The following is a 26,553-nucleotide window of genomic DNA, read 5'->3' as shown; positions in this document are numbered from 1 at the left end:
TTCACTCTGAACATGTTTTGTAATTCTTGTAGTTATCCACCAACCTCTTCCCCCATCCCAGTATTGTCCTGTGAATATCTTCTGTATTAGGGTACACGTTGTTCAGCGTGCAGCTGCAGACAGTGTGCTGTTTTTTCTTTGAGTCAGCAGAGGGAGCCCTCTACCAGCACCTTTTGGTAATCTAGCTCCTTACGGTTCCAGTGCTGCTTAATAGATTACTTCTAGTGTCTGGCAAGGCAGCTCCAAAGCTTATGACTGAATGGAGACACATGGGTAACAGGCCATAACACCTTTATTAATGGAGGCTGAACATGCTGTATTTTTGCTAATAAAAGGAACCTGTAGGCTTTGACGAAAACAGGCACCATATTTGGCAGATAACAGGAGCCCCTTTAGGGCAGAGATCGTTGGGTCGCTGCACATAAAAACCCTCTTGTTACCTTGACTCTGCAATTCTTTTTCTTTCCATTCTGTTTGTTCACCTTTGTTTGCTGTTCTTTCCTAGGACAGTCAATGTGGCACAGTTGTCGATGTAAATATAGAATGTATGGTGAAACTGGTGGGGACCAACTGCTTTCTGCACTCAGTCAACAGCAAAGATTTAAAGCACATCTGGGTAAGATGCTGATCAGCAATCAATTTGCAGTAGAACATGCAATAGAAAAATGCAAAAAGTGGACCAACAATTCTCATATTAGTATGCACACTGATTTGTTTCCATAAGAGCCACATTTGGGCAAATGTAAAAAGTAGCATTGTTGTATGATAAAAACACTATTAAAAGCAAACTTAAGCAAGTGGATATCTATGCATTTAAAATACATATATGAGCAGATTTCTCTGCCAAAAGGATTTGTAATTTTGTACAGCCAATGATTTACACACTTGATGGGTGATACTTATTTTTTTGTACATAATTTTTATTGAAAGGTTAGATGCCTACAGGAGTACATATCTGTAGCAACCTTCCGAACTTTCTTGTCATAACCAGCCTTTCTGACCGGCAAAGCTTTGGTACTTCTGAAGCTTGCATTCTCCTTTCTATCTCCTGCAAATTTCTTTTGAGCAGTGAGGCTTTCTGTCACAGTGATGGGCCAGGAAAAAATGTGTGGGGATGGGGTTTAGCAGCAAGCTTTGACACTATCTGGAAGTGTCAGATCTGTTCAGCATTGAGCTTGATGGATTTGGGAGACTGCTAACTTACCCGAGTCCTATCTCGATCCAGCACTGGGCCAAGTGCAGCAGCACTGCTCTTTCATCATTGCCTCACAGGACTCCATGAGAGCAGTGGGAGCCATCGGCTTCTGGTGCTGTTAACCGAATCCTGAAGGGTGGGGCCATGCTGTGTGTGTCCATGGATGCACGCAGAGTGCAGGTGTGCCACCATAGGAAGCAGCTTCCTATGGTGGCATACAGAAGGAGAAGAGCCAAGAGCACCAGTGGGGGACCCCAGAAGAGGAAGTTTGGGGCTACTCTGGGCAATACCATTGCACAGAGCAGGTAATGTATACAATGTTTGTTATTTTTTTTTTTAAAAAAGTATAGCCTTTACAACTGCTTTATTTGTATGTGTTTTGAAGTGCTTTCTCGTACTCTGAGGTGATGGCATTTGGGGAGGTCTCTTTGTGAATGCAAGTCCTAACTTTCAGTTTTTTCCCTTCCTTCAGCCCATCATGTACGGAGATTATATTGCCTACAACTGCTGGTTGGGAAAAGTTTTTGATCTCAAGAACCAAGTTGTCTTAAAGCTGTCAAATGGAGCCAGGTACTGTGTTACTAGCAATGCTTGAAAACACTGCAATCATGAAATAATAACATGTAATGGTGTATTTTCTATAATAAATGGTTATGTTTCATGATATCAATGCCTATATGTATTTCTTTTGATTACATGTTCATTTCCATCCGCTTCTGTAGATGTTCAATGACCACCGAAGATGCTTCTAAATTATATGATGTTTGTCCCCATGCAAGTGATTCGGTAGGTACCGTATGAATAAGCAGTCTTAAAAAATGTAATAATGTATTTACTGAATACAGAACTGCAACAATGTAGGTTTTTTTTTTATACAGTATATCTAAATATAAACACAGTTACTAAAAATGTTAATTTAATTTCAAAAGCTGTTTTTATTTCTGCAGCTTTGATTAACATAGTAGTGATCCTGCCATGACAGTCCCTTATTCAGCCACTTCCTGTTATCGGATGGCAACTGTTGCGTATTTTTACTCATGCATTTTGGCACGCTGTCGTAAGCAGCCCTGCTGCAGACTACAATAGTCGTTCTGAGACTAACTGAGCAGACATGGTTCATGGTTGTCACTGTCGGGAAACCAGTCCAAAGCAATGATGTGATGCTGATGAAGGTGCTTGTAGACAGTAAGTGGCTGAAAAACACTGGAGGAGGTCAGCAGCATTGAGTTGCTAGAAGTATATGGGGGGGGGGGATTGAACACTGTGGTTTTTGTTTTTTTTCCTGATATATGTTGTTTGTTTTTTTTACAATTGTGTGATTCTGAGTACTTTTAGTAAGCGAAATGCCTTTTGGATAGGGTTTATATCTTATTTCAAGGTTATTGTTTTTGTTTCCACTGGTAGAGTTCACTAAATCATTGTTTTTGTTTTAGGGTCTGTTTTTTGATGACTCTTATGGGTTCTATCCTGGTCAAGTGCTTATTGGCCCTTCCAAAGTCTTTTCTAATGTCCAGTGGCTGTCTGGTGTGAAGCCAGTCCTGAGTGCCAAGAGCAAATTCCGCGTGGTTGTTGAAGAGGTGAGTGTTCGAACTAGTTTTTCTTTCAGCCTACATATAAAATACTTGTTGCTGCTATTCACCGTTCACTAGATTGCTTGCTTGCTTTGTATCTGTTCATTGGAAGCATTTTCTGTTACCATAGTTCTGTCTCCTAACTACTATCCCTGATCTATTCAGGTACAAGTGACAGAGGTGAGAGTAAGGTGGATAACCAAAAGCTTTTGTCTGGGATGTACACAGTCTATGGACCCACCACCTAATGTTATTACCCAGGAGAACGTGCACAAGTAAGTATGATGCTAGTTTACGGTAAATATCAGAAATAGTAGGATCATATCCTTCTCCCAATCTTCAGATTTGTAACTGTACATTTAAAATGGCTATTCTTCACATCTGTGGTCACATGTTCTCAGAGATGTATTGAGGCAGAATAGGGCCTTGGGCAAAGTAGCAGCTCTGCTTCATGTGGGCCTCCTGGACTCCTGCCTAGGTTACCTTGTGTATGATCCAGCTCTGTCTGTTTCCAAGCTCTAGTATGTACAGTATCTCCTTTGTAGTAGGTCTACATATGATTATTTTTCCCAGATTGTCGCTCCGTGAAAGCCATTTAGATTGATCAGTTGCTTTGAAAGACCGCTAAAGCAGAGGTAGGAAAGGATGCATCTTTTTTGCATTCTCATTGCATCTCCTGCATTTTCTCTAGTGTTTTCCTTTTCCGGTCTTCTAATTGCGTTAACGTCAAATCTTATAAAATGCAGCTGAGAAATATGAGAGCACCTCTAATTGTTCTGGCATCTGTCTGCTGGACATACCTCATTTTAAAAGCAATGCATCAGTCCTTTATTCTAGACTATGTTGTTTGACGATTTATTGGTAGGAAATGGCTTTGAACAAGAGTTTTTTTTTTTTTTTTTTTTATAAACTTTCCAATTTCTGTTGTTCCCCCTTGATATGCTGGCAATGGAGGTATCTTGACCATACTTAACACAAAGGGGTTTATTTACTAAAGCTGGAGAGTCCAAAATCAGACTCCCTTCTGCATAGAAACCAATCAGCTTCTAACCTCAGCTTGTTCAATGAAGCTTTGGCAATGAAACCTGGAAGCTGATTGGTTTCTATGCAGAAGTGAGTCTGATTTTGGACTCTCCAGCTTTAGTAAACAAACCCCAAAGGGTCACTCTAGACAGCCATTTGTGTTTAGGGACTCCATGGTCATCACAGATGTCCGGGGGAAGTCTGATCATGCCTGAACATCCAGTAGGCAGCTAGCTTCAGCTTTCTCCCCTGTAATACCTGTAGCACACTTGTCGTTTGACAAGTTTTATGAATGTTTCCCATGGTGCAGTGGCTTTGCCAGTTATACTTTTATTGCTTCACTCACGGAAATATTGGGTGGTAGGGACATTTCAGGGCACCATCACAGAAACAAGACGTAAAAATTTAAACAAAACGTCTATTAGCCACGCACAGGTATATATTAACACAGGCCATGGATTGTTGCACCTAATGTTTGAGTAGTATATGTCATGTTGTATATCCAAAAAGATGGCACAAAGGACAACATATAAATCCAAACACTACAGATATAGTGCCAGTTCAACTTGTGAAGATTTTTTTATGCCCACATGTCCAATGTATTTCAAGACTTGCTCTTCCTATGGACAGGATAAGGTAGTGCATAAATGATGCAAAGAATATAAGATAAATGGCCTGCGATAAGTTTTTTGTATTTCAATAATTTTTATAAATTTTAAGAATAGAAGAATATGCACTGCCAGAAAGAGAGCCCACGCAGGGGCTAGCAATGGTACGTATGTTGAGAACAGTTAGAACGAAGGCCAAGTGTGAACCGACCTCATTAAAACCAGTAACAAATTGGAAAAAGGAGAAGGGAAGGAGAGATGGGGGGTGGTAGGGAAGCGCCCATTCACTGTTGGGCGTAAAAGAGTCAGAAACCAAAACTGATTTGGGAGCGCTCGGACCAACCATCAGCATAAGCCCAAACTAGCCGGGGAGATCATAGAAAGAGCATACGTCAGCCATGGCTCCCAGACTCTGAGAAATGTACGCTGGGAATCATTGCGGATACTCGACATCTGTTCATTGAGCATCAAGACGGTCCTGCGATTCCCGCACCCCCTGAAGGGGGACTGACGCTTTCTTCCAGGCCCGGGCAATCGTTCTAGTAGCCGACAAAAACAGATAGGAGGCCAACTTCTGCTGGTGAATAAATAAGTCTGCAATAAATTTTAAAAACATCACATTCCATACATGCTCAACCCAGCGTGAGCTGAAGGGAGAAAGGTGTAAGCCAGCATATAACCACAGATATCCCAGCTGGGTTCCTGTGGCGGCAGTCAGTCATACTGCTGGATGGCTCCTTTGCAGACTTGTATTAAGCACCCTTGGGATCTCTGCAGTTATATGCTGGCTTCTGCCTTTTCCCGCTCTGCTCACACTGGTGTCACATGACAGAACTGGTGACTGCATACCAGGTAATTTGGTGGCAGCTGCGAGTACTGGAGAGGGGGATTATAAACTGGTTGTGAAGGACTTTACTCAGACTTTCACTTGCTCAAAATAGGCAAGACGACAGTGTCTGTTATTGACTGGCATATGGAGTATTAAAAGAAAAGTTTGCGGGTAAGGTCTTTTGACTTAAACTTTTTGCATAACCGTCACGCAGCTACCATTTTCAAAGAAGCACAGAAATGGCAGGACCTGCATACTGTATGTGTTTAATGTATTTTGTTTTCAGTGTGTTTTTGATAAATATTTAAAAAGGGATCAGCTTTTTGTAAACCGTATTACTGAAGTGGACCTGAACTCAGTCATTGAAAATTTAATTGTACCTGAGAAATACCCTAAACAGTCTTTGTTGTCTTGAATTCCTTCTGAAAAGTAGTAAAACTGTTCTCAGTGTGAAAGTGTATCTAGGCACTCCTATGTCTACACCCTTATAGTTGTATATCTGCAGTGTGAGATCTAAGGCACTGCTTTCTCTACTGTTAGCCTTAGGAGATATGAAGTGAGACTTGGTGATGTCACTACTGTAGTGCTCACTATTCTCCTTATTGCAAAGGCTCTGCCTTTATCATTGTGGCCACCTCCACACAGGAACACAGTGCAGAACAAGACTTGGTATGTCTGTCATGGTCAGCTATAGGGAGACAACAGGTAATACTGGTGACTAGCTTTGTCCTCTCCTTGCCTCTTTTTTTTGGGCCCAACTTCCGGAGTTCTGTTCTTTTTAAATATCTGTCTATATTTTAAGCACCTTGTTTTTTAATTTTGTGTTTATTTATGTATATGGGGAATTTGCTTATTGCATCCACTGGCTAGGTTTCCTGTTTTGCAGTATTGGTCTAGCCCAGTGCTTCTCAATTATTTTCTGTCATCCTAGGAAGAAGAAAACATTTCGCGCGTCCCCCGCGTGACTGTAAATAGTATCATTTGTCTATAAAATTGTTATAAGTAGGTATAGTGCCCCATCATTGGTGTCAGTGGGAGGAATAGTGCCCCATCATTAGTATCAGTGGGAGGAATAGTGCCCCATCATTGGTGTCAGTGGGAGGAATAGTGCCCCATCATTGGTATCAGTGGGAGGAATAGTGCCCCATCATTGGTGTCAGTGGGAGGAATAGTGCCCCATCATTGGTGTCAGTGGGAGGAATAGTGCCCCATCATTGGTGTCAGTGGGAGGAATAGTGCCCCATCATTGGTATCACTGGGAGGAATAGTGCCCCATCGTTGGTGTCAGTGGGAGGAATAATGCCCCATCATTAGTATCAGTGGGAGGAATAGTGCCCCATCATTGGTGTCAGTGGGAGGAATAATGCCCCATCATTAGTATCAGTGACACCAATGATGCGGCACTATTCCTCCCACTGACACCAATGACACTTGCTGACCCCTGTTGCAGTATGGTGCTGCTGCAGCCAGCATATGTGGTTGCAGCAGCACCTCTGCACTGCACACTTACCGGCTTTTCCCTCACTCGATTTTCGCGGGTCCGCTCGGCTCCGCCTCCTCGCCCGTGATTGGCCGCCTGTGTACCTTTCCTGAGCTACAGTTCTGGCGGCCAATCACCGGAGAGGAGGCGGAGCCGAGCGGCAGGAGTGAGGGAGTGGCCGGAGTGACGGAAGGAGCAGCGCTTCCTGGATGGATCATCGTGGGAGCCAGGTAAGAGACAGCAGCCCTCTGCCCACCCCTGTACGCGCCCCCCTTGACGGGGGGGGCGCGCCCCACTATTTGAGAAGCACTGATCTAGCCATACACGGCTCAAATTTTGGCAGATTCCTGCTGAATTGGTCAAAATTTGAACCATAGCTAAGCCTGTCAGTACTACTTGGCTTGTCTTTAAAAATCTACTGAGCTTCTATCAGATGCAGTCACTGTTTGGATATTCAGGCAGCTGTGGGCACTGCAGTTTTCTGAATACAATAACCTGCAGGGAATGTTCCTCTATTTGTTTAGCCTGGAAGTGGGAATTAAATGATCACTCTCATTCAGCCCATGGGGCTGAATAAGAGAAATCATTTAGTCAGCAAATTGCTTAACCTCATATACACAGCCTCCCAATTGGGAACCCCTGGCTTTTCTTATCAACAGACACCAAAAAAAGGCAATTTGGCAATTTATGTTCGCTGTATTACAACACATTGGACTTGGTTCAGTTTTTCTAAAATGGATCCAACATAGCCACTCTTCCCCTACTGCGGCAATCAGTCATTGATTGAACTTCTCTCATCCTTTCTCCATTACCAACAGGAGCCATCAGGGTGTCCTTGTTCCCTTGATTTATTTATCCTCTTTAGAGCACCTTCTCTCTAAAATCAGAGAAATCCTGTATGGTTATGGTCAGTCTTACACAAAGCTTGCACTGTTACTCCTCTCAAAGCAATTCTATGAATGGGCATTGGACATGGTGCACTCTGCAGCTGATCTTATCTCAACAACTGTTCATGGAGAGGGACTGTATTGAGCCAGTCAAAGCTTGATTGGCTAATCTATAACATCAGTATTAAGTACAATAACCTATATATGGCAAAGCAATCATGTAAAATTTGAAATTCCTAAGTAGTTCTACAATGTTATGTTTTAGGGTGCAGAGGCTCGGCCCGTTTGATCACACCCAGAGGCAGCTGGGAGAGAGGTGCTTGTACATCTTTCCAACCATGGTGGAACCCACTAGAATCCTGTGTGAGAGCCTGGAGAAGAATTGCTTACTTGGGGAAGTAGCTAGCACCAGAAGGGTATGCAATTATTTTTCTATTCCCAATGGCCATACAGTTTGTGTGTGTGTATAGGTTGACATTAAAGTGAACCTGTTTTCTTGTGTTTGCCAAGCATAGGTTTACTATAAAGCAACTACCAGATTTGGGCAAAGTTATTGTCAGCCAAAACATGTCTGAAGGTGCAACTTCTCTTTGAAGGATAACTGAACATTTAAATTTATTGGCTGTCTTAAAGGCAAACTAACGGATTTGGGTCATTTTTTTCTTTTTCTAAGGTTTTTAAATAGTTTGAAAATTCTGGTGCTGAAATCAAAACCGAAAATCCAGAATGCACTTGGCAGAAAATTGAAACCACAATGTCTGTGTATGTGGGGAGGCTCACATTTTTAATTTTTTTTTTTTTTTTTTACTTTTAATGTGTATTTTTATTGATTTTATTGCTATCACATAGGGGACCAATGGTCCCCTAGTGATGGCATATAAGTGACAGGTCCTCTTTGGGGGGGTGTAAGTGTGTGCAAGGAGGGGGCAGGAGAGTAGCAGTGTATACAGTGAGGAAGCAGTGTTTAGATGCATGCGCTCTCATTTGCCTCAGCTAAATATCATTGCCAGTTTTTAAATGCAATTACCGGCATTTTTTTTCCCCCCTCACTATAGCTCCAAAAAGGAGCTGTCATTCGTCCCACCGCTAAAAGAGCAGAGTCACAGAGTGACCCCACCCCTTTGTTTATTTTAGCAGAGGGGCGAATGACAGCTCCTTCTCGGAGCTATTGTGAAGAAATAAAAAGCCGGCAATTGCATTTAAAAACTGGCAGTGACATTTAGCGGCTGCAAGTAAGGGAGCCTGTCTGTATACACTGCTCCCTCACTGTATACACTGCTCCTCTCTTGCCTTTCTCTTCCATCGCCCCCCTCCACCATCCGCAGTACACACAGCCCCCTAAAAACCCCATGTCAAATAGTCAGCCCCTCATCGGGGCTGGGTCTCTCATTGTCCGCACCTGTATCGGCTCACTTTTTCCTTTCGGCAAAATGCCGATAGGGCTATTTTCGGCTCATGTTTCAGTCGCTGAAGTTTCGGAGCATCCCTAGTTTTAAATGGTTGTAAATCCTTCTTTTTAAATATATATCGATGAATAGATATATACACACACATTCCTTTTTAATGCTTGACAAATAATTCTCAGATAACTCTAAAGAGACGTAGTAGATAGAGTGGAGAAGAATTAGAACTTCCCATTTTCCTTTCCTCTCTGGTAATTATGATGCTACCAAACGGAAAGCAAGGGAAAATCTGCAACAGACGGACATTTAAAAGCTGACAGAGGTTCTGGCTGCCCTATACTCTACTCCTTGTTTTTTAACCTCAACCTCATGCACACTTGAACTCCTAAACACTGCTTTTACAGGTGTTTAAGCTTTTTTTTGTTTTTTTTCTCTCTCTGCGTCTAAACGCCCCTCCATGTTAACCTGTGTGTCCATGCACACATAAGAATTTACAGGAGTTTAGAGGCAGAAAAAAAACATCATTTGTGCATTCAAGAGAAGAGCATTTTGGCAGAAAAATATGACTAACAGGCCTAAACGCAGGTAAAGGTGTCTGAATTGCATGTTAAAGCTAGGAGTGTTTAGCGTTTGAGTGTTTTTTCATTTTAGTGCCCTGAATAAATGAATATTCTGGCCAATAAAATAAATGCTCAAGCTCTTGACACGCCTAAACTCGTTTGAAAAAGTGCCGCTTAGACACATTTTTTTTTAAGCTGCCTTTCTCCTGCCAGCTAGAAAAGCATTTAGAAGAGCCCCAGTGTGCATGAAGCTTTATTTCTGGTGAATCAGTTGTCACAAGGACAGGAAGTAATGGGGAAACTTCTGTAACAGATCTCTGGATGGCAGTAAAATCCTGACAGAAGTACTAATTCCTCTCTTAAAAAAACAAAAACAAAACAAAAAACATTCACTTCTAGGTGGTAGAAGTACATTGCAGAAATTTTGATAAACTTTGTTACAGATTCCTACCTGTTTCTGATCTGATGGAATAGCTTTTTGTGCACAAGATCTTGCTTGTGCAGGACTGATTCTGAACACAAGTGACTAATTTATTGCACACAGCTGATGCACTTTCACGGTTCTGATCAGAAAAGTTGCAGTGTCTGCGTCCCTTTAGGGAGTATCTCATCAAAAATGACATTTTTGTTGCAGAGGATGCCTAAAACTCGACTTGTATCTGGACTGTGTACAAAATGCCTCCAGGTTGCCATGTCGCTAATATTGCAGCAGCTTTAGATTGAAAAGGAAAGTTAATTTTTAAGGATATTAAATTACAATATGGGTTCTTTAGCAATTATATGTGCTATTTTTTTTTTCTATATTTTTCTGTATTTTTTTCAACAAAAGTGGTTATCCCTTAACCACTTCCAGACCGGACACTTTTACCCCCTTCCTGACCAGGGCAATGTTCAGCTTTCAGCGCTATCACACTTTAAATGACAATTGCGTGGTCATGCAACACTGTACCCAAATTAATTTTTTACCATTTTTTTGAGACAGATAAAGCTTTATTTTGGTGGTATTTATTCACCACTGGGATTTTTATTTTTTTTGCTATGTAAATGGAAAAGTCCCAAAATTTTGAAAAAAAGTGTTTTTTTTATAACATTTTGCAAATAAATAATATTTCATCATAAATCTTGGCCAAAATTTATTCCGTTATCTTTTTAGTAAAAAAAAAAAATATCCAAATTAGTTTATAACCAAAAATTATAATTTTTAAACTTTTTTTTTACATTTTTATTTTATTTTTTTATATTATTTTTTATTTTTTTATTTTTTACATACTGTCACCCTAGCAGTACAGTGCCATCATGGTGACACTGTTCTACTTGTGGGGGGTGATGAAGATTTTTTTTTTTTTACACTGATTGCTTTTACACCCATATAGGATGTAAAAGCAATCATTTCTCTTTCTCTCTGGCTGCATTCTTGCACTCATTGAGAATTACTGAGTGAGCTGTGATTGGTCACAGCTTGTCACATGGTACAAGGCTGTTGTGAATAGCCTTGTACCATGTGACCTCTGTGATCATTCACAGATTTCACACGTAGTAAGCAATGATGTCACAAGTGACATCTTGCTTACTACTTTGCATGTGATCACTGATTGACCAATCAGTGATCACATGATCGGGACCTCGTACAGAGGTCCCGTCCGACGATCGGTGTTTCACTGTGTCCGGAGGACACAGCGGGCACCGGATCGCGGTGCTGCATGTTCCCAGGGAGCGCGCACAAGCAGGGTGCGGGGAGGGTGTTTATAAACGGCCACCCGACCCTGCAGTGCCACCGTCCGGCCGTTTATATGCAACGGCCGGTCGGGAAGTGGTTAAGCATAAACCGGCGGTAAGGAGGGAAAAAAGGATATGCTAAAATGAGTAGAGTGCTGCTCACTAGTTGAGTGAATTACATAATAATAGTAACAAAACGACTTGACTGAAAAACATATACATGCAAAAACACAACGCATTCACGGGTTTAAGATTTTATAATCTGTTCATCATATATTCAGAGCTCCTGCCACAGCCCCAGGCCAGTGTTGACGTTGCTTTTATTATATACAATTTGTAGTAGAGCAAGTAAGCATCTCAACAACATACCTGTTTGCTGCCAGGAGCCATAAATGATCATTTCTGTATTGCAGCTTTCCACTACTGGTCGTCTGTAAGCAGATGGTGATATAAAAAGGGCCTGGATAAACTATATACAAGGGATACACGTTTCCAACAGTTTGTGATCTGTTTTTCTAGAGATTACAAAATAGATCTTTGACTATTTTACAGTCCGATACATATCCTATACCTATATTATTATGCAGTATTCTATCCAGCAAGCAGATGGAGCTGTGGTCCTGTTTTCACATATTCCTTTATATTGGCTCTGCTGAATGTGGCTGGTTGTTTGCAGAACTCTAATAAGTCATCAGAACAGTGACTCATCCCTTTTTATAAGAGGGATTTAGGCCCAACTCCAGGTTGAGTGCTCCAGCTGCCTTTATTTTGTATATATATTTATTGTTCCCCATTGGTCTTCAGCTCAGTCACTAAATGTGTATTTTTCCTCCAGTAGTGGGTGGGTTCTAAATGCTATAGAGAATGTCAACATCTAATGATGTGGCACCTCAATTATTCTACTTAGAAGAGGACTGGAACACAGAGCAGTGAGTCTGAAGTCTAGTGCAAGGCAGGTTTTCCTTAAAGCGGAGTTCCAGCCAAAAGGGGAAGTTCCGCATTAAAAATTGGTCCCCCGCTCCCCATTAAGGATTGGCACTTTTGGGGAGCTGGTACCCGAAATTGCCAGGTACCCGCTCCCACTTCTGCTGCAATCGCCTAAGTGATCGGAAGCGGAAGTGGTCCTCCTACCCTCCCCATAGTCTTGTGGGACACGTGACAGGTCCCAGAAGACGACGGGCCACTCAGGAAGCGCAGCGCTACTCGCGCATGCGCGGTGGGCACCCGGCTGTGAAGCCGCAAGCTGTCATAGCCGGGTGCCCACAATGAAGATGCCAGCACCTGGAATGCAGGACGGCCGGTGAAACAAGCTGCGGCGGGTGCACCACGGGATTGTGGCACAGGTGAGTGGCTGTTTTTTAAACATCAGCAGCTACAGTTTTTGTAGCTGCTGACTTCTATTTTTTTACAGAGTTAGTGGAACTCTGCTTTAAGCTAAAGTTGAGCTTTATTTAAAATGAACTGCAAAGCATGCTTTGTTTAGCCAACTCATATTTCTCTGGGAATCCTTTGTCGTGTTTTAAATGTCTATTTGTAAAACAAAATTTTATATACATGAAAAAGTACCTGATATAAAACAGTGGTTTAAAAACCAACTAAAATAAAATTTGCCCCAAAACTATAGTTTTTAGATTTTAATTCATATTGGTAAAAGAAGCAGATGCCGCCTTCACACCTAAACTGACAGTTACAGTGCAGCTGTAGTATATGCTGACTATAAACAAAGCAATGCATTCATTGGCCTGGGCCTGTGATGGTAGCTCTCAAAGCAAAGGAAATGAAAATGCTAAGGTAAGAAATGATTTGTAACATTACTTGCTGCCTCAAGATATTTAAACAACCAATGTGTTTGTAAAAGCACTGTTATCCTATGTGCACTTTATAGCCTTCTGGGTTTTTTTTTTTCTTTTAATTTTCGATAAAGTGCAGAAGAATTAGAACAAGTTTAACTTCTGTGCAGCTGTGCTGAGCTCCGTTGGAGAGATTTTTTTACACGCTCTCCTGGGGATAGCCTTTTTTTTTACATTCACTAGGGGCATGCTGGAACCTCTGTCAGCTTTTTATATTGTCTGGTTCTCTGTGACAGGTTTTCCCTCACTTCCTGTTTGATAGAGAGTTTGCCCTCTCTTCCAGATCAGGGGACAAGTTTTTAACGGAGCTCCAGGCTTCAGTAAAAGCCTGATATGGTTGTAATTCCTCCCCACGCTATACAAAAGTAAATAGATAGCTTTGGCTTTGAGGATTTATATATTGCTGATCGTTTGGCTTTAAGAGTCATGCCTTTGGTTTTCTTTTCAGCAAGGAGACAAGTTTCGGGAAAAGCAAATAGTAAAAATAATCGCATGTACACAAGAGTCCTTAAACCCAGCAGAGCTATTCAAGAGACACTCTACTCTAGCATCTGAAGTGACTGAGAAAGGCAGTAAACAGAACGAGGCTACCAATGGAAAAGAATTGTCAAAAGCTCCAGCCCTTGAAGAGTGTTCTGCACAGGACCAGCTGCTGGGCAACATCCAGGAGATGTTCCAGGACTTCCCACTTCAGGCCAGTGAACAGGATGCAGACGACGAGGCTGCTGAAGACACAGATGACACAAGCTCTGTGACGTCTTCTGCCAGCTCGACCACCTCCTCAAAAAGTGGCAGTGGGGCCAGCCGTAAGAAGAGCATTCCTCTGTCCATACGAAACTTAAAGAGGAAGCACAAAAAGAAGAAAAAGAGCAAGGTCTACAGAGAGTTTAAGCCAGGGGACAGGTTTGTAAGTGGGGGAACCCCAAAGCTTTGGGCTGGTCTTCCAGTATGATGGGGGGGGGGGGGAGTGGGGGTTATGAAGAGAGGACACAGCACGGCTCAGGAGCGCAGCCACATGTGTACCCCCATAACACACAGCTTGCTATGGGGGCACACTCGGGGAAGGAGGTGGAGAGGGCGCCGGTAGGGGCCCCCAGAAGTGGAGGTAAGGGACCACTCTGTGCAGTACCATTGCACAGAGCAGGCAAGTATAACATGTTTATTATTTTAACTTTAAAAACATTTTAAGACCAGCGAGGTGTATGCCACTTATCTCTTTATAGATTCTACAGCTGCAGTCTCATGTGCAGCCTCTCTGCCCTCCCCTCATTTCCTTATGCCCAGTCATGAACTGCTATGTATAATGTCAACCCATTTACAAAATACAAAGGGGTTGATTTACTAAAACCTCTGGTGCAGCTGTGCCTGGTAGCCAATCTGCATGGTAGTCAATCTGTTTCTAACGTCAGCTTTTTCAGTTAAGCTTTGACAATAAAACCTGGAAACTGATTGGTTTCTATGCAGAACTACACCAGATTTTGCACTCTCCAGTTTTAGTAAATTATTTCCAAAGCCTTCTGTGAATGGACAACAGAGGGGAGAGGCAGGTAAAGCGGATGCTGCTGAGAAAACAGCATCACTGCTGTCTGCATTTTTACTAAGGGCTGGGAGTACAGCTATCGCTATAATCCCAGCATGCAAATTGTATATAACAGTGATAAGATCGCATGGTGGCATACATCTTGTTGGACTAAACCCCTTATAAGCCAGAATATTGTAAAAGGGCTGTAACTCCTGGAGTTCCAATTTAAATTGAGTATTTATGGTTTTCCTTTATCTGTATTTTTTATAATAATAGAAAGCTTTATTAGACAATTAACCCTTTGAGGACCAAGGGACGTATTTGTCCCATGTTTTTAATTGCGTGGATCATCTGATTAAGAACTTAAAACTTTTTTTTTTTTTTTTTTTTTGAGTCAAAATATTAGTTCTTATCAACAAACAACAAATGGATCTAGCTTTTTGCCAATTGTTTCATGAAATGGCTTAGTTACAGCAACTGAAGTGTACGAACTTTAAAAACAAAAAAATTTAATCTTTTGGCGTTCCAAAATCTTACGGTCCTCAAAGGGTTAAAGAATTCCAGAGTAGTTGGACAGTGTCAGTCAAAATATCTACAGGATATTCATTGTCATTAAGACAGGGTATAAACAGTAGGCCAGTACATACAATGGCCACCGTTACCACTTAAATTTACAATCCTGCCTATCACCAGATCCAGCGGACTCAAACTTGGTGTGTCCAACAAATTCGCCCAATTTTCTCGAATTTATCAGGGTAGACCCTATTTTGGTACAGTTACGGTCAAAAATTTTGGCACCCCTGCATTTCTGTTAGATAATGCACCACTTTGTCCAGAAAAGTGTCTCATTTTATTTCTTTTGCTTGTATTGGTATGACACAAAGTGGAGAAACAAAAAGCCAAATCTGATACATTCCATGCAAACCCCAAAAAGTGACTGGACAAAATTATTGGCACCCTCAATTTTAATATTTGGTAGCACACCCCTAAAAAAAAAAATAACTTGAATCAATCACTTCTTGTAACCATCAATGAGTTTCTTCCACCTCTCCATTGGAATTTTGGACCACTCTTCTTTTGCCAACTGCTCCAGGTCTCTCAGATTGGAAGGGCTTCTTTTCCCAACTGCAGTTTTGAGATCTGTCCACAGGCGCTCTATGGGATTGAGATCTGGACTCATTGCTGACCAGTTCAGTACTCTCCAGTGCTTTCTGTGAAACCACATCTGGGTGCTTTTTGACGTGTGCTTTGATTTACTGTCCTGCTGTAAGATCCATGACCTCTGATGGAGACCCAACTTTCTGACACTGGACCATACATTGAACCCCAGAATTCTTTGTTCATCTTCAGATTTCATAATGCCATGTACACAGTCAAGACATCCAGTGCCTGAAACAACAAAGCAACCTACAAACATCAGTGAACCTCCACCATATTTGACTGTAGGGACTATATTCTTTTTTTTTTTTTTTTTTTTTTTTTTAAAGGCCTTATTTCTTTTTCTGAAAACAGTAGAATGATGGGCTTTACCAAAAAGCTGTAATTTTGAGTCAATTTTTCACCATTTTAACTGGTTGCCGGTATGATTTCTATATTGTCAGCACCTGTTAATTGATACTGGTGAGTTTCATTACAAATCACAGGAGCATCACAAACTTGGAATGCAATTATTTTTTATAATTTTGAAAAGGTGTCAATAATTTTGTCTAGTCCATTTTTGGGGTTTTGGGTGGAATGTGTCAGATTTGACTTTTTGTTTCTCCACTTTTTTGTATCATATATAAACAAAAGAAATAAACATGAGAATGCCTAAACATTTGTAATTGCACCATTTTTTGTGGGTGAAGTGGTGCATTATCTGTCAGAAATTCAGGGGTGCCAATATTTTTGACCATGACTGTATATATAATGCTCAAGTCTATGGGTCACACACCCATATGTCTTATCCACTCCATGAGCGCAGGGAGGTCCTTTATCTGAGTTTTAAATTTAAAGTAAAACCTGTGTTTTTTCCCCATCAGGACCAACCCCAGCACAATTTACTTACCTTTCCTTCACTTTCCACCCATTACATTCAGATCTAGGAGCCATAGAAAATGCCCAGTATGTCTTGGTTTGGAGGAATGTGACTCTGCTATGGGAGAGTCCATATAGTGCTGTGCGAGTTATGACTCGATTACAGAGGGCTTTCCTTTTATTTCTGGTGGCTGAATGGAGCGGCAGGGTAGTGAAAGAAAGGTAAGTATGTATCTGTGAAAATCATGTCCTGCATGGGAAAATAAAGATGCTTTGTTAGAAAGAAAGCTTGTCACCTGAATAAGTGCTCCAGGAACCTTAAAACACAGACACCTAGATGAGCTTGTATGTAATTAATCGCATCTTCTTCAGCTCCCCAGTAGACATTAGGCAGTGACAGTTTCCTTTTTTGACCCTGATCTCTACCACACCTAAGATCTATGCTTGCCCGACCAATAGAGGCACGCATTGTAGGTAAATGGGCCACAGATGCATGTTCCAAGCTGGAAGAATGGTCTATTGAGATTTTATGTCCCCATTTCAAGATCAGCACTACCAATAACATATTATCAGCCTAGTTACCTTATTAGTCTTTGGTACAGAAGAGGAAAACAGTAATATCTGTATGACTAATGTTTTATATTTCTCATTCTTTTTTAGGGTGGCAGTTGAAGTGATCACTACAGTGACTACTGCAGATGTTATGTGGCAAGATGGCACTTTAGAAATGAACATTAGGTCTAACGAACTGCTTCCCATCCAGCATTTGGATAATAATGAGTTTTGTCCAGGCGATTTTGTGGTGGATAAAAGAGGTTAGTGAATACACAAATACAATTCTTTCAAGAAATACTCCTATCACACTGTTTTACTTATTCATTTTTGCTTTATTTTTTATTATCAAATAGCCCACACTGTGCATGATGCCAGTGTATATGGTATAGTCCAGTCTGGAGACCATACAGGGCGTACGTGTGTGGTGAAGTGGATCAAGCTGAATTCTGAAGGAGATGATGTTGAGGTGAGTGAGCGTGGTCAGTGTAGTTTGAGTGGTTATAATCACCACCTGTTCTTTTTGGTTTTGTGAGTGAAGTGGTAGGGTCTGTTTAAAACCCAACCCCCCAAACGCCTTATACTCACCTAAATATTTCTTTCTTTGCTCTCATTTTTATGGATGGCATTGCAAAATATTAGGTGCTTTTGGTTATGGGTACAACAACCTACTCTGTACTACAGCTGGGCTTAGCAACCTATCATTATGTACAAGTACTGTCATAAGACATAAAGGATGATGTTGCCACTCTTTATTCTGATACCAGCCAATTTTATCGTGGCTACCAGGGAAGGAGGAGTGTCTGGGGAGTTCTGTGAAGGTTATGGGCAGTAGTCTTTAATTTAAACTACCAGATCTGTACAACAGCTATGGTCATCACATGGGATTTCTCTTGCTCTTCTGAGTTTTTCTTGTATTCTATACCAAAACTTAATTGGGTACAGAAAACTAGCAGTAATGCTGGCCATACATTATACAATTTTTCTTGTACAATTTCCTTTTAGATTTACCATATAATATGAGGTCATGCCTAAACACTTTCATATTGTATCAATCAGGCAGGCCTTTGCACTAGTTGAAGGTAAATTTAAAGGAAATTGAATAATAAAATTGTATAATGTATGTATTATTATTATTATTTTTTTTTTTCATATCACCTGTTTCACTGGAATACATTAAATGTATTGAGACATAGGGGAAAGCAGCCCCCTTACAACAACTTTGTACGTTCCTGTAGTGGTTGTGATAGAGAATGACAGCTCAATATGTTTTCTAGACTCTGAACAGTCCACTTCACCAAGAGCCAAGAGATGAGCTTGCTCTACAGTAGTCAAAAAAGCATGTCAATACAAACTATATAATATAGTGCAGTGTGCAATGGAAGGTTGATTCATCACCAAGTATAAACTGGTATCCATTGCCCTTGAAGGTGCAGAAGGGGGGCACCAGCACAGAAAAGGAGAAAGAGACAATCCCTCAAACCATCAAGTGCATCATGCTATACCTGCTCTGTGCAGTGGAATTGCACAGAGGGGCCCCAAACCTCCTCTTCTGGAGTCCCCTGCCAGCAACCCCCCCCCCACTTTGCTTGCTAGGGGAGCTCTTGTGCAGGCTCAATCCTGAGTCAGGTTATGGGTTTGATTGACAGCAGCAGGAGCCAATTGCTGTTCTGTGAATGCAGGCAGAGAAATGAGAGCTGCATTCAGTAGCTTTTACCCTTTGGAGAGCACTGTGGACCCATTGGGGCTCTATTTCTTTGCACAGTGCAGATATAAACCGTTTATGTAATTGTATATAAATTAATTTAGACTGAGGCTTGCCTGAATCTTAGCAGTAATAACGATGACCCATTGGCCTTACAGGTTGTGGGAGAAGAAGAGGATGTCAGCGTATATGACATAGCTGATCATCCAGATTTCCGTTTTCGAACTACAGATGTTGTCATACGTCTTGGTGGCACAGAGATTGATGTTCTTCCAGATGGTACCCAGGTAACCAGTCCATTCGGGTGAAGCAGGTAGCAGCTTATTGCTACATGTTATCATTGACTTTATACAGGGAGGTGGTTAGCTGCAGTTCAGTCCATATGTATATTTGACAAGCTTTAGATTCTAGCAAGAATTATATAAAGATTTAACAAACTGGATTGTCTGACTTTAGCAGTTGCAGTGTTTTAGAAGTGTACAAAATGTATGCTATATATTGCTTGCTGTAATGAATCTCTGAAACTCCTGTTTTACTTACTGCTGTGTTAAGTATTTTGAATGAGAAGCGTAGAGCATAGCCAGCCCTTTTAATCTGTCACGCAAGTTGGTGTATTGTGAACGAATAGAAACGACATAAAGTGTGCTCAAAAAAACGATATGACACAACTTAAGAAGTGGTTTATAGTCCTTTTTTTCAGAACCTTTTAATGTTGAACGGTGTTTGCTTTGTGAAATAATAAAGCTTTTGTAGCCAGCTTCCTCATCTAGTGTATTATGAACATGGTTCTGTTCGTGAAGAAATACAAATAGATGACTGCTTCTCAAAGACAGTCGCTTACTTTACTGTTCAGGCAGCCTAGTCTTATTGAGACATAGTAGCTCTCTTGAAACTGCCTTAACATGTATGTATAGATAATTTTTTCATATGTACATTCTTCATTGTTCTGCGTGTAAATATTTAGTGAATGCCAAAGCATTCCCAGGGCACAGAGGTTGGCTGAAGAGATGGAGCAGGTGTAGTTTTCGGCTGTCTAGCTGCCCCTCTCTGTAAGTTCTGATTTTTATGATAAAGTAGGGAGTCCTTCAAGAACACAAGGGGACTTCCTCCTATGGAGATAAAGACGGCAATTAAAGCCTGAGAGAAGACCATGGCTGAAGTACCACTGCAGCAGATTAAATACGTTTTCTAATCTTAAAGACCTCTTTACAAATAAGGAATATCTTTCCCCTTTGGTGGAAGTAGGGTGTACCAGAAGGACAATACTTCTTTCAGATTTGGGTATCCATATCTACTGACATTTCTGCACACAGCTTGAAGGCTTGCTGCCACCAGAAAACACTATTGTCTCTGTGGATTTTTTAATGAAAAGTGGTGAAGTTGCACACCGCTGATCCCTTGCATAGAAAAGTGAGAACATAGGTGGTGTGTGTCTGTCACTGCAAACCAAAAAAAGTTTTCTTTTTGTTTTTTTTTTATATGCAATATGATCAGCAGTATGCAGCTTCACTAACTTTGTATGTAAACAGTATAGGGAAGTGATGAGACTCCGAGGTTGCCAGAAAGGGAGCTGTAGGGAGAGAGGAACAGGACCTTAAAGCAGTTTCAGGGATACGTGAGTGACTACTGTCTCTGTAGTTGATTCATACATACTGCAATAAGATAAAATTGAGCAAGTGGATTTGGCTCTGTCTCATAGATGGTTATGCATGCAGTGGCATTATCCAGGTTTTTATTTTTGAACTGTTTGTATAGCCAAAACATTTTATAATTCATGTGGGAATTTCCCTTACTTGCTCCATCTCCTGGGACAGAAAGTGAAGAGAAATTTTCTTAATAGGACACACAAAGTAAACTGAACTTTCCTACTCTATCCAAAGCTAAAACAGTTTTTAAAAACTTGCATATGTTACCAAAGTTTAAAATAAATGACACCGTTCCAATATTCTATGTAATGTTTATTCTCTCTGTTGCCGCTGACTTCTAGCCCTCAGTGGGACAAGTGGCTCGTGTAAACACCGAGAGCAAGATAGAAGTTATTTGGGCTAACAACTCTAGGTCCATTCTTCTTCCAACGGTAAGCATGTTGAATGTTACTGCTTAATCTTTATGCAAGGATTTCCCTGTCCAGTTGCAGTTTATGTATTCTAAAAAAGGAAGTTTTAAATTTAAGCTATCCATACACACATAGGTTTCTCAATCCAGGCTAAATGGCTTGGATGGAGGAATCTTCTCTGCCAGCTATCGCATTTGCACATTTGGCATCCTCAGCTGTCTGAATACTTGAACAGTAACTGCACTTATTTGAGTGCTGTTTGGCTGACAATTTTCCACCAGCTTCTCTGATTTTTGTTTTTTTTTTTTTCTTTTGTTCAGTCGATTATTGTAGAGGCAGCTGGTGTCGACAGGATTGTGTTTGGTAGACATAAAGGATAACTAAACCCAAGAACAGAAAATAAATAAATTGATGCTTACTAGCCTTAGATGTGGTGGCCGCATTCATTTTAATTTTTTTTTCTTTTTTACAAGCTAAGGACATATTCAGAAATGCAATGTCCTTATCACTTCCCGTAAGCTCCACCGAAGAATATCTTGCTTCCTAGCTGCCATTGGTAAACTACCAAGGACAGCTATGGAAGCCCACACTGGCTTCCATAGCTACAGGCACTGTTTAGTAATTTGTTCTAAAATTTCACACTAGAAGCGGTGCTTCCCCCATCCTACAGCAGCTGCTGTGTTTTACATTAGATTAGAAAGCTGTGGAGCTGCTAGAAGAGGGAACAGGATGAGCTGAGCTCAGCACGTTTTTTTGAATTTTGAGGATTAATTGCTGTACAGTGCATGTAGATATAGAGGTCAGGAAGGCTTATTTCAGAACATATTTGTAGCTTCTTAAAAACATGTAAACACTTAAATATCTACAGCCTAACCACAGGTACACTTTAACCTTCTTATGTTTAGGGAGAGGAGGCAGATCGGCAAAGGCAATTTACTCTTCCTGAATGTCTTTAGTCCAGCCATCATATGTATGTCTGTATCAGACGCTTGAGATCTCATCTGTACACTTGATGGAGTTTGTACAACCAGAAAGCTAGCAGCCTGTGCTGACTGTTCTATATCATGACTATAGTTCCAAAATGCTTAATATATTTTCCAAATCTCAAACAGAAAAAGGTTTTGGTTTTTGGGGGTTTTTTTCTAGCCCCCCCCCCTGTTCATTTTTCTATAGTATTAAAAAAGAAAAATAGAAGGGTACCTTAAAAGAGCAAGAATTTTAGCTATACGGCTAAGAGAAGATGAAAATCACTTAAGAGTCCCACCTGGGAATAAAATTTTTAGAGTCAATCAATTCCTGCATTTTAATGGCTGTGGGGTAAAGCTTATCTGATGCACCAGCAGAATCTATTTGGCTTAATTGATTAAAAAACATATATGATTGGTAAAGAACGGCTGAATATCTGTATGGCTTAACTCCTTTGTGATTAGAGGTCATTTAAAGCCCTCGATGCCAAGACCAAATATAACTGCATCAGCGTGGGTCTGTTTACTTGACAATTCAAAATAATTCTTGTAGTTTAAATAGTTTTGTGACCGAAGGCATTACACTTTTATTTGGTGCACTGCTTTAATAAATGAAATGATCAGTAGACCAGAGTCAAGTTGTTATGGTCTTCTGAAACTGCATGTGTTACTATGATGATGAATTCCATATTCCCAACATCTAGAATGAATGAAAGAATATATGTTTAATCAAACCCTACAAATATCTTCATTCTGGAAGATATGGTAATATTCAGGATGCAATGTTTACTTTTTTTTTTTTTTTTTCTTCACAAAGCTGTCTCCGTTTCATAGTGAACAAGATGTCTCCCCTATCTTTTTTTCCAAATCCCAAACATAAGATAGAAAGTTTGCAGCATTTCAGACGACATGTGACCCACAAAATTGAAGAAAAGATTATTTTTTTTCAGTCCAATATATAGGGCCCATAAGGAATTAAACATCTACTATCTTAACTGCAGCTTGGATTTTTTTGAATATAGACATAAAAGTCCTCCATTAGGTTTTTAGAACTTTCTAACAGGATCATAATCTCCTGAGCAGAGCAGTCCTCCGTCACTGTGGAACAGATCTGCTGAAATGGCTACCTGTAATGATGTCCACAGCTACACTAAGCACCACTGACCAAGAATTATCTTTCCATTATAAGATTGTCTCTGTGGCAGTCCTTCTCTAAATTAATATTCCTGCATGTTTTTTTCCATCAAGGGTTATAATTTCAGCCAGTGTTATTTCCATTGCTAATTTGAGGCAGACCCATTTTCCTGCCCTCCAGAAGCTTTTACGTCAAGTCATCTGTGTTAATGAGGCTACGGGGTGGGGATAATCTTCTGGCTGTTCCTATCCTTAATAGGTGGCAGGGGGCTTTCATGGAAATACCATTACTGAGAATTAATGAAACGGCAGTCAGTTTTGGGATACATACATCTGACACACTATATAGCTAAGAAGATGACCCTTGCTCATCTATACAAATTCCTGTAAATTTTCCTGGATGGATTGGATGGAGGTAATCCATACTTATTTATTTATCCGGTGAACTGGTTGGAGTAAAGTAGGTTATACTATAAGCTGCAAAACCGAACTAGGAAATAATGGTGTCACTTGGCTGTGCAATGTGGCAGAGGTGTATGAATCATTTCCCCCCAAAAAAAAGTCATTAAACGCAATTTAAATTAAAGGAATATTACATTCAAAGCTCTTTTGGGTGTACTTCTCCTGTGGATCACAGGAGTGCAGTTCGTTTTGCACTGTGAACCGTTTTCAGCTGTGGGCTGAAGTCACTTAGCTGGTCCAGGCTGGGGAAAGATCCCGACTTCAAAGTCTGGATCCATGCCAGAGTCTGGGGTGGCACCTGGCTCTGGCTCTCAGCAAAGCACTGAGAGCCTGAGCCAGCCGCTCCCTTCCTCTCCACAGCCCAGCGATCCAGTGCACGGTGGGGGAGGGCAGAGCAGACAACGGTGATTGCCAGCCACCGCTCTCTGCTCACCGGTCATGTGATCGCTGAGTTCTCACCCTTAGAGCAGACGGAAGACAGATGCAGAATCGAAAAAATGCTGCATCCACCTACGTAAGTATAAATGGGGGGGGGGAGCTCTACTTCTTTTAACTAGATTGCGTGTTGCGAAAAAAGGCACTGGCGTTACATGTTCAATCCAAGACATAAATAGGAAAAAGTACTTTCCCAGAGACTCCCCACTTACAATCTTTCCATCAAGAACATTCAGTTAAAATAGAAACAGTAGGAAGGGGGAGTAGTTAAATTTGGTAATTTTGAAATCTAAAACCCAAATTTGCCAAGGTAATTATTTTGAAGTCTTGACAATTTGACTTTTTTTTTGTAGTGTTAATATGTCCAGTGATGCCTTTCAAACACACATACATTAATTCTTAACTTTATCGGTAGAACAATCATAAATATGCATCTACACATGACTAAATCGTGTTGGAGCCCTTTCACTTCCTATTAAGTTTTTGAATGATTAGCAGAAAGTAAAATGCACAAAAAATAGCTTCAAATATTGAACCCCTATTATTATGCAAAAAAGTAGGTACACCCATGGAAACTGTTGACTTTTACAGCATATTTGAAAAGGCCAACATTAGATGTTTATTTAAACTATGCCTACAGATAAAGGCGATATACTTGAAAAAAAAATCTGAAGGAACTATCAATAGATGCAGCGGTGTTTTGGGACAAAAGTTAGTACACCCTTGGCCTTAGAAGCTGATATTGCTTCCTTAGCCAAAATGACTTACTGTGTTTTTGATATATTTTTTTTTTTCTTTTACCACTCCTTCCTGCAACATTTCTACAGTTTTAAGATGCTTGCAGCTTTCTTTGTATGAATTGCCAATTTCAAACCCCTCCACCCCCACACATTTCAATTTAAATTAGGGCTTTGACCTGGCCTGCAGTCCATAACCCTCTATTTTTTCTTTTGAACCCATCCTTGTTGGATTTTCTAGTATGCTTTACATCATTATTGTGTTAAAAGACCAGTATCTGGTGGAATATGAGGCATCTGTCTGAAAGTTGAGATTAAACCTATATATTGTAAAGCGCTGAGCAAACTGTTGGTGCTATATAAATCCTGTATAATAATAATATAATAATAACCTAAAACTGTGTTATGCAGAATTCATAGTTGACTTGATGACTTAAAGTTGCCCAGTCCCTGAAGCAGCAGAGCAACCCTAAACCATACTTCCACCACTACGCCTCACAGTTGGCATGAGGTACTTTTACTGAAGTACTGTTTGTAGTTTGTACCAAATTTGTCTAGTGTAACTTTGCCAACTCCTTAATTCACCAGTCCACAGCACATTGTTTCAGAAGGCCCAGTCTTTGCCTGTATATTCAGCTCTTGGGCTGAATTTGCTGGGTCAGTCAGTCCTTGGTATATTAGAAGTTATTTCAATTCTACACCACTTATAGATTATTTTCCTTACAGTAGAAGATATTCTACAGTGGATTTTAAAAAAATTTGGCAATCCTTTGAAATCCCTTGCCAGACTCATAAGCATCCACAACTTTCTTTCTGAGGCAACTTGATTTTGGCATGAAGATGCCATGCATGTCAACAACAAAAAGAACACCAGACCCTAGATATCAGAGGCCTAAATAGGTTTTTGCCTTCATATTTCAAGGAGGTTATAATCTGAAGAACTTTGATTTCTTGTTCTCTTGGATTTGAAATTACGGTAATTGTAGGGGTGTACTACAATTGCTACAATTGTTTGGTTGTTCAAATATGTTGAATAGGTAAACAATTGTATGGGTGTACTTACCTTTTTTTACATGACTGTGTGACTTTACTGTACATGACTGTAAGAATTATTTTTATATATATATATATATATATATATATATATATATATATACACACACACACACATTTTATTATGGTTTTTTTTTTTTTTTTAATACCAAATATTTATACTTACCTGCTCTGTGTAGTGGTTTTGCACAGAGCAGCCCAGATCCTCCTCTTCTCAGGTTCCCTCAGGCACGCCTTGCTCCTCCTCCTTCCAGTCAGGTGCCCCCACAGGAAGCAGCTTGCTATGGGGCACCCACTGCTCCGTGTATCCACACACACAGCCTCGGCCAGCCCTCTCTCTTCTCATTGGCTCACTTGCTGTGATTGATAGCAGTGGGAGCCAATGTCTTTCCCAGCCAGAGACGAGGGAGTACCGGAACAGCCGAGACCCAAGTGCACATCGAGAGGGGACTTAGGTGAGTGTTAGGGGGGGCTGGGGGAGATACTGTACACAGGTTTTTTACCTTCATGCATAGAATGCATGAAGGTAAAAAACCTTCAGCCTTTACAACCACTTTAATGGAGGCTGAATGTAAACAAAGTAATATTAAAAATGGCTTGGGCCTCTGAAGACAAAAGCAAAGGAAAAGAAAACATAAAGGCAAGAGATCATATTTGCAAAGTTGCTTGTTGTCGCTGGGTATATTGAAAGGTTAACTTGTTTTAAAAGTGTTGTTATCTTTGTTTTGTATCTAAAGTTGTTAGGCTCCAGGCACACTGGCTTAAAAAAATGCCAGTGCTCTTGGCAGAAAGAA

At 40.6% G+C, this 26,553-nt stretch overlaps 1 protein-coding gene across 1 annotated transcript in view; it reads left to right on the top strand.

Moving 5' to 3' along the window:
* UBE2O (ubiquitin conjugating enzyme E2 O) overlaps window positions 1-26,553 on the top strand; it is an 85,821-nt gene that overhangs the window by 43,491 nt on the left and 15,777 nt on the right. Inside the window, exons 3-13 of the mRNA XM_089682657.1 lie at window positions 506-616; window positions 1,668-1,765; window positions 1,918-1,981; window positions 2,629-2,772; window positions 2,932-3,041; window positions 7,859-8,009; window positions 13,571-14,025; window positions 17,321-17,475; window positions 17,569-17,681; window positions 19,076-19,204; window positions 20,905-20,994. Of these exons, the coding sequence (XP_089538783.1) occupies window positions 506-616; window positions 1,668-1,765; window positions 1,918-1,981; window positions 2,629-2,772; window positions 2,932-3,041; window positions 7,859-8,009; window positions 13,571-14,025; window positions 17,321-17,475; window positions 17,569-17,681; window positions 19,076-19,204; window positions 20,905-20,994 (1,620 nt within the window). The remainder of the gene's footprint in view (window positions 1-505; window positions 617-1,667; window positions 1,766-1,917; window positions 1,982-2,628; window positions 2,773-2,931; window positions 3,042-7,858; window positions 8,010-13,570; window positions 14,026-17,320; window positions 17,476-17,568; window positions 17,682-19,075; window positions 19,205-20,904; window positions 20,995-26,553) is intronic.

This window comes from Staurois parvus, unplaced genomic scaffold, assembly GCF_062004578.1.
Source record: "Staurois parvus isolate SC_StPar_1 unplaced genomic scaffold, SC_StPar_1.0 ptg000293l, whole genome shotgun sequence".
NCBI lineage: Eukaryota > Metazoa > Chordata > Amphibia > Anura > Ranidae > Staurois > Staurois parvus.
Note: the sequence above shows the minus strand (reverse complement) of the source record. Positions and strands in the feature narration are given on the sequence as shown.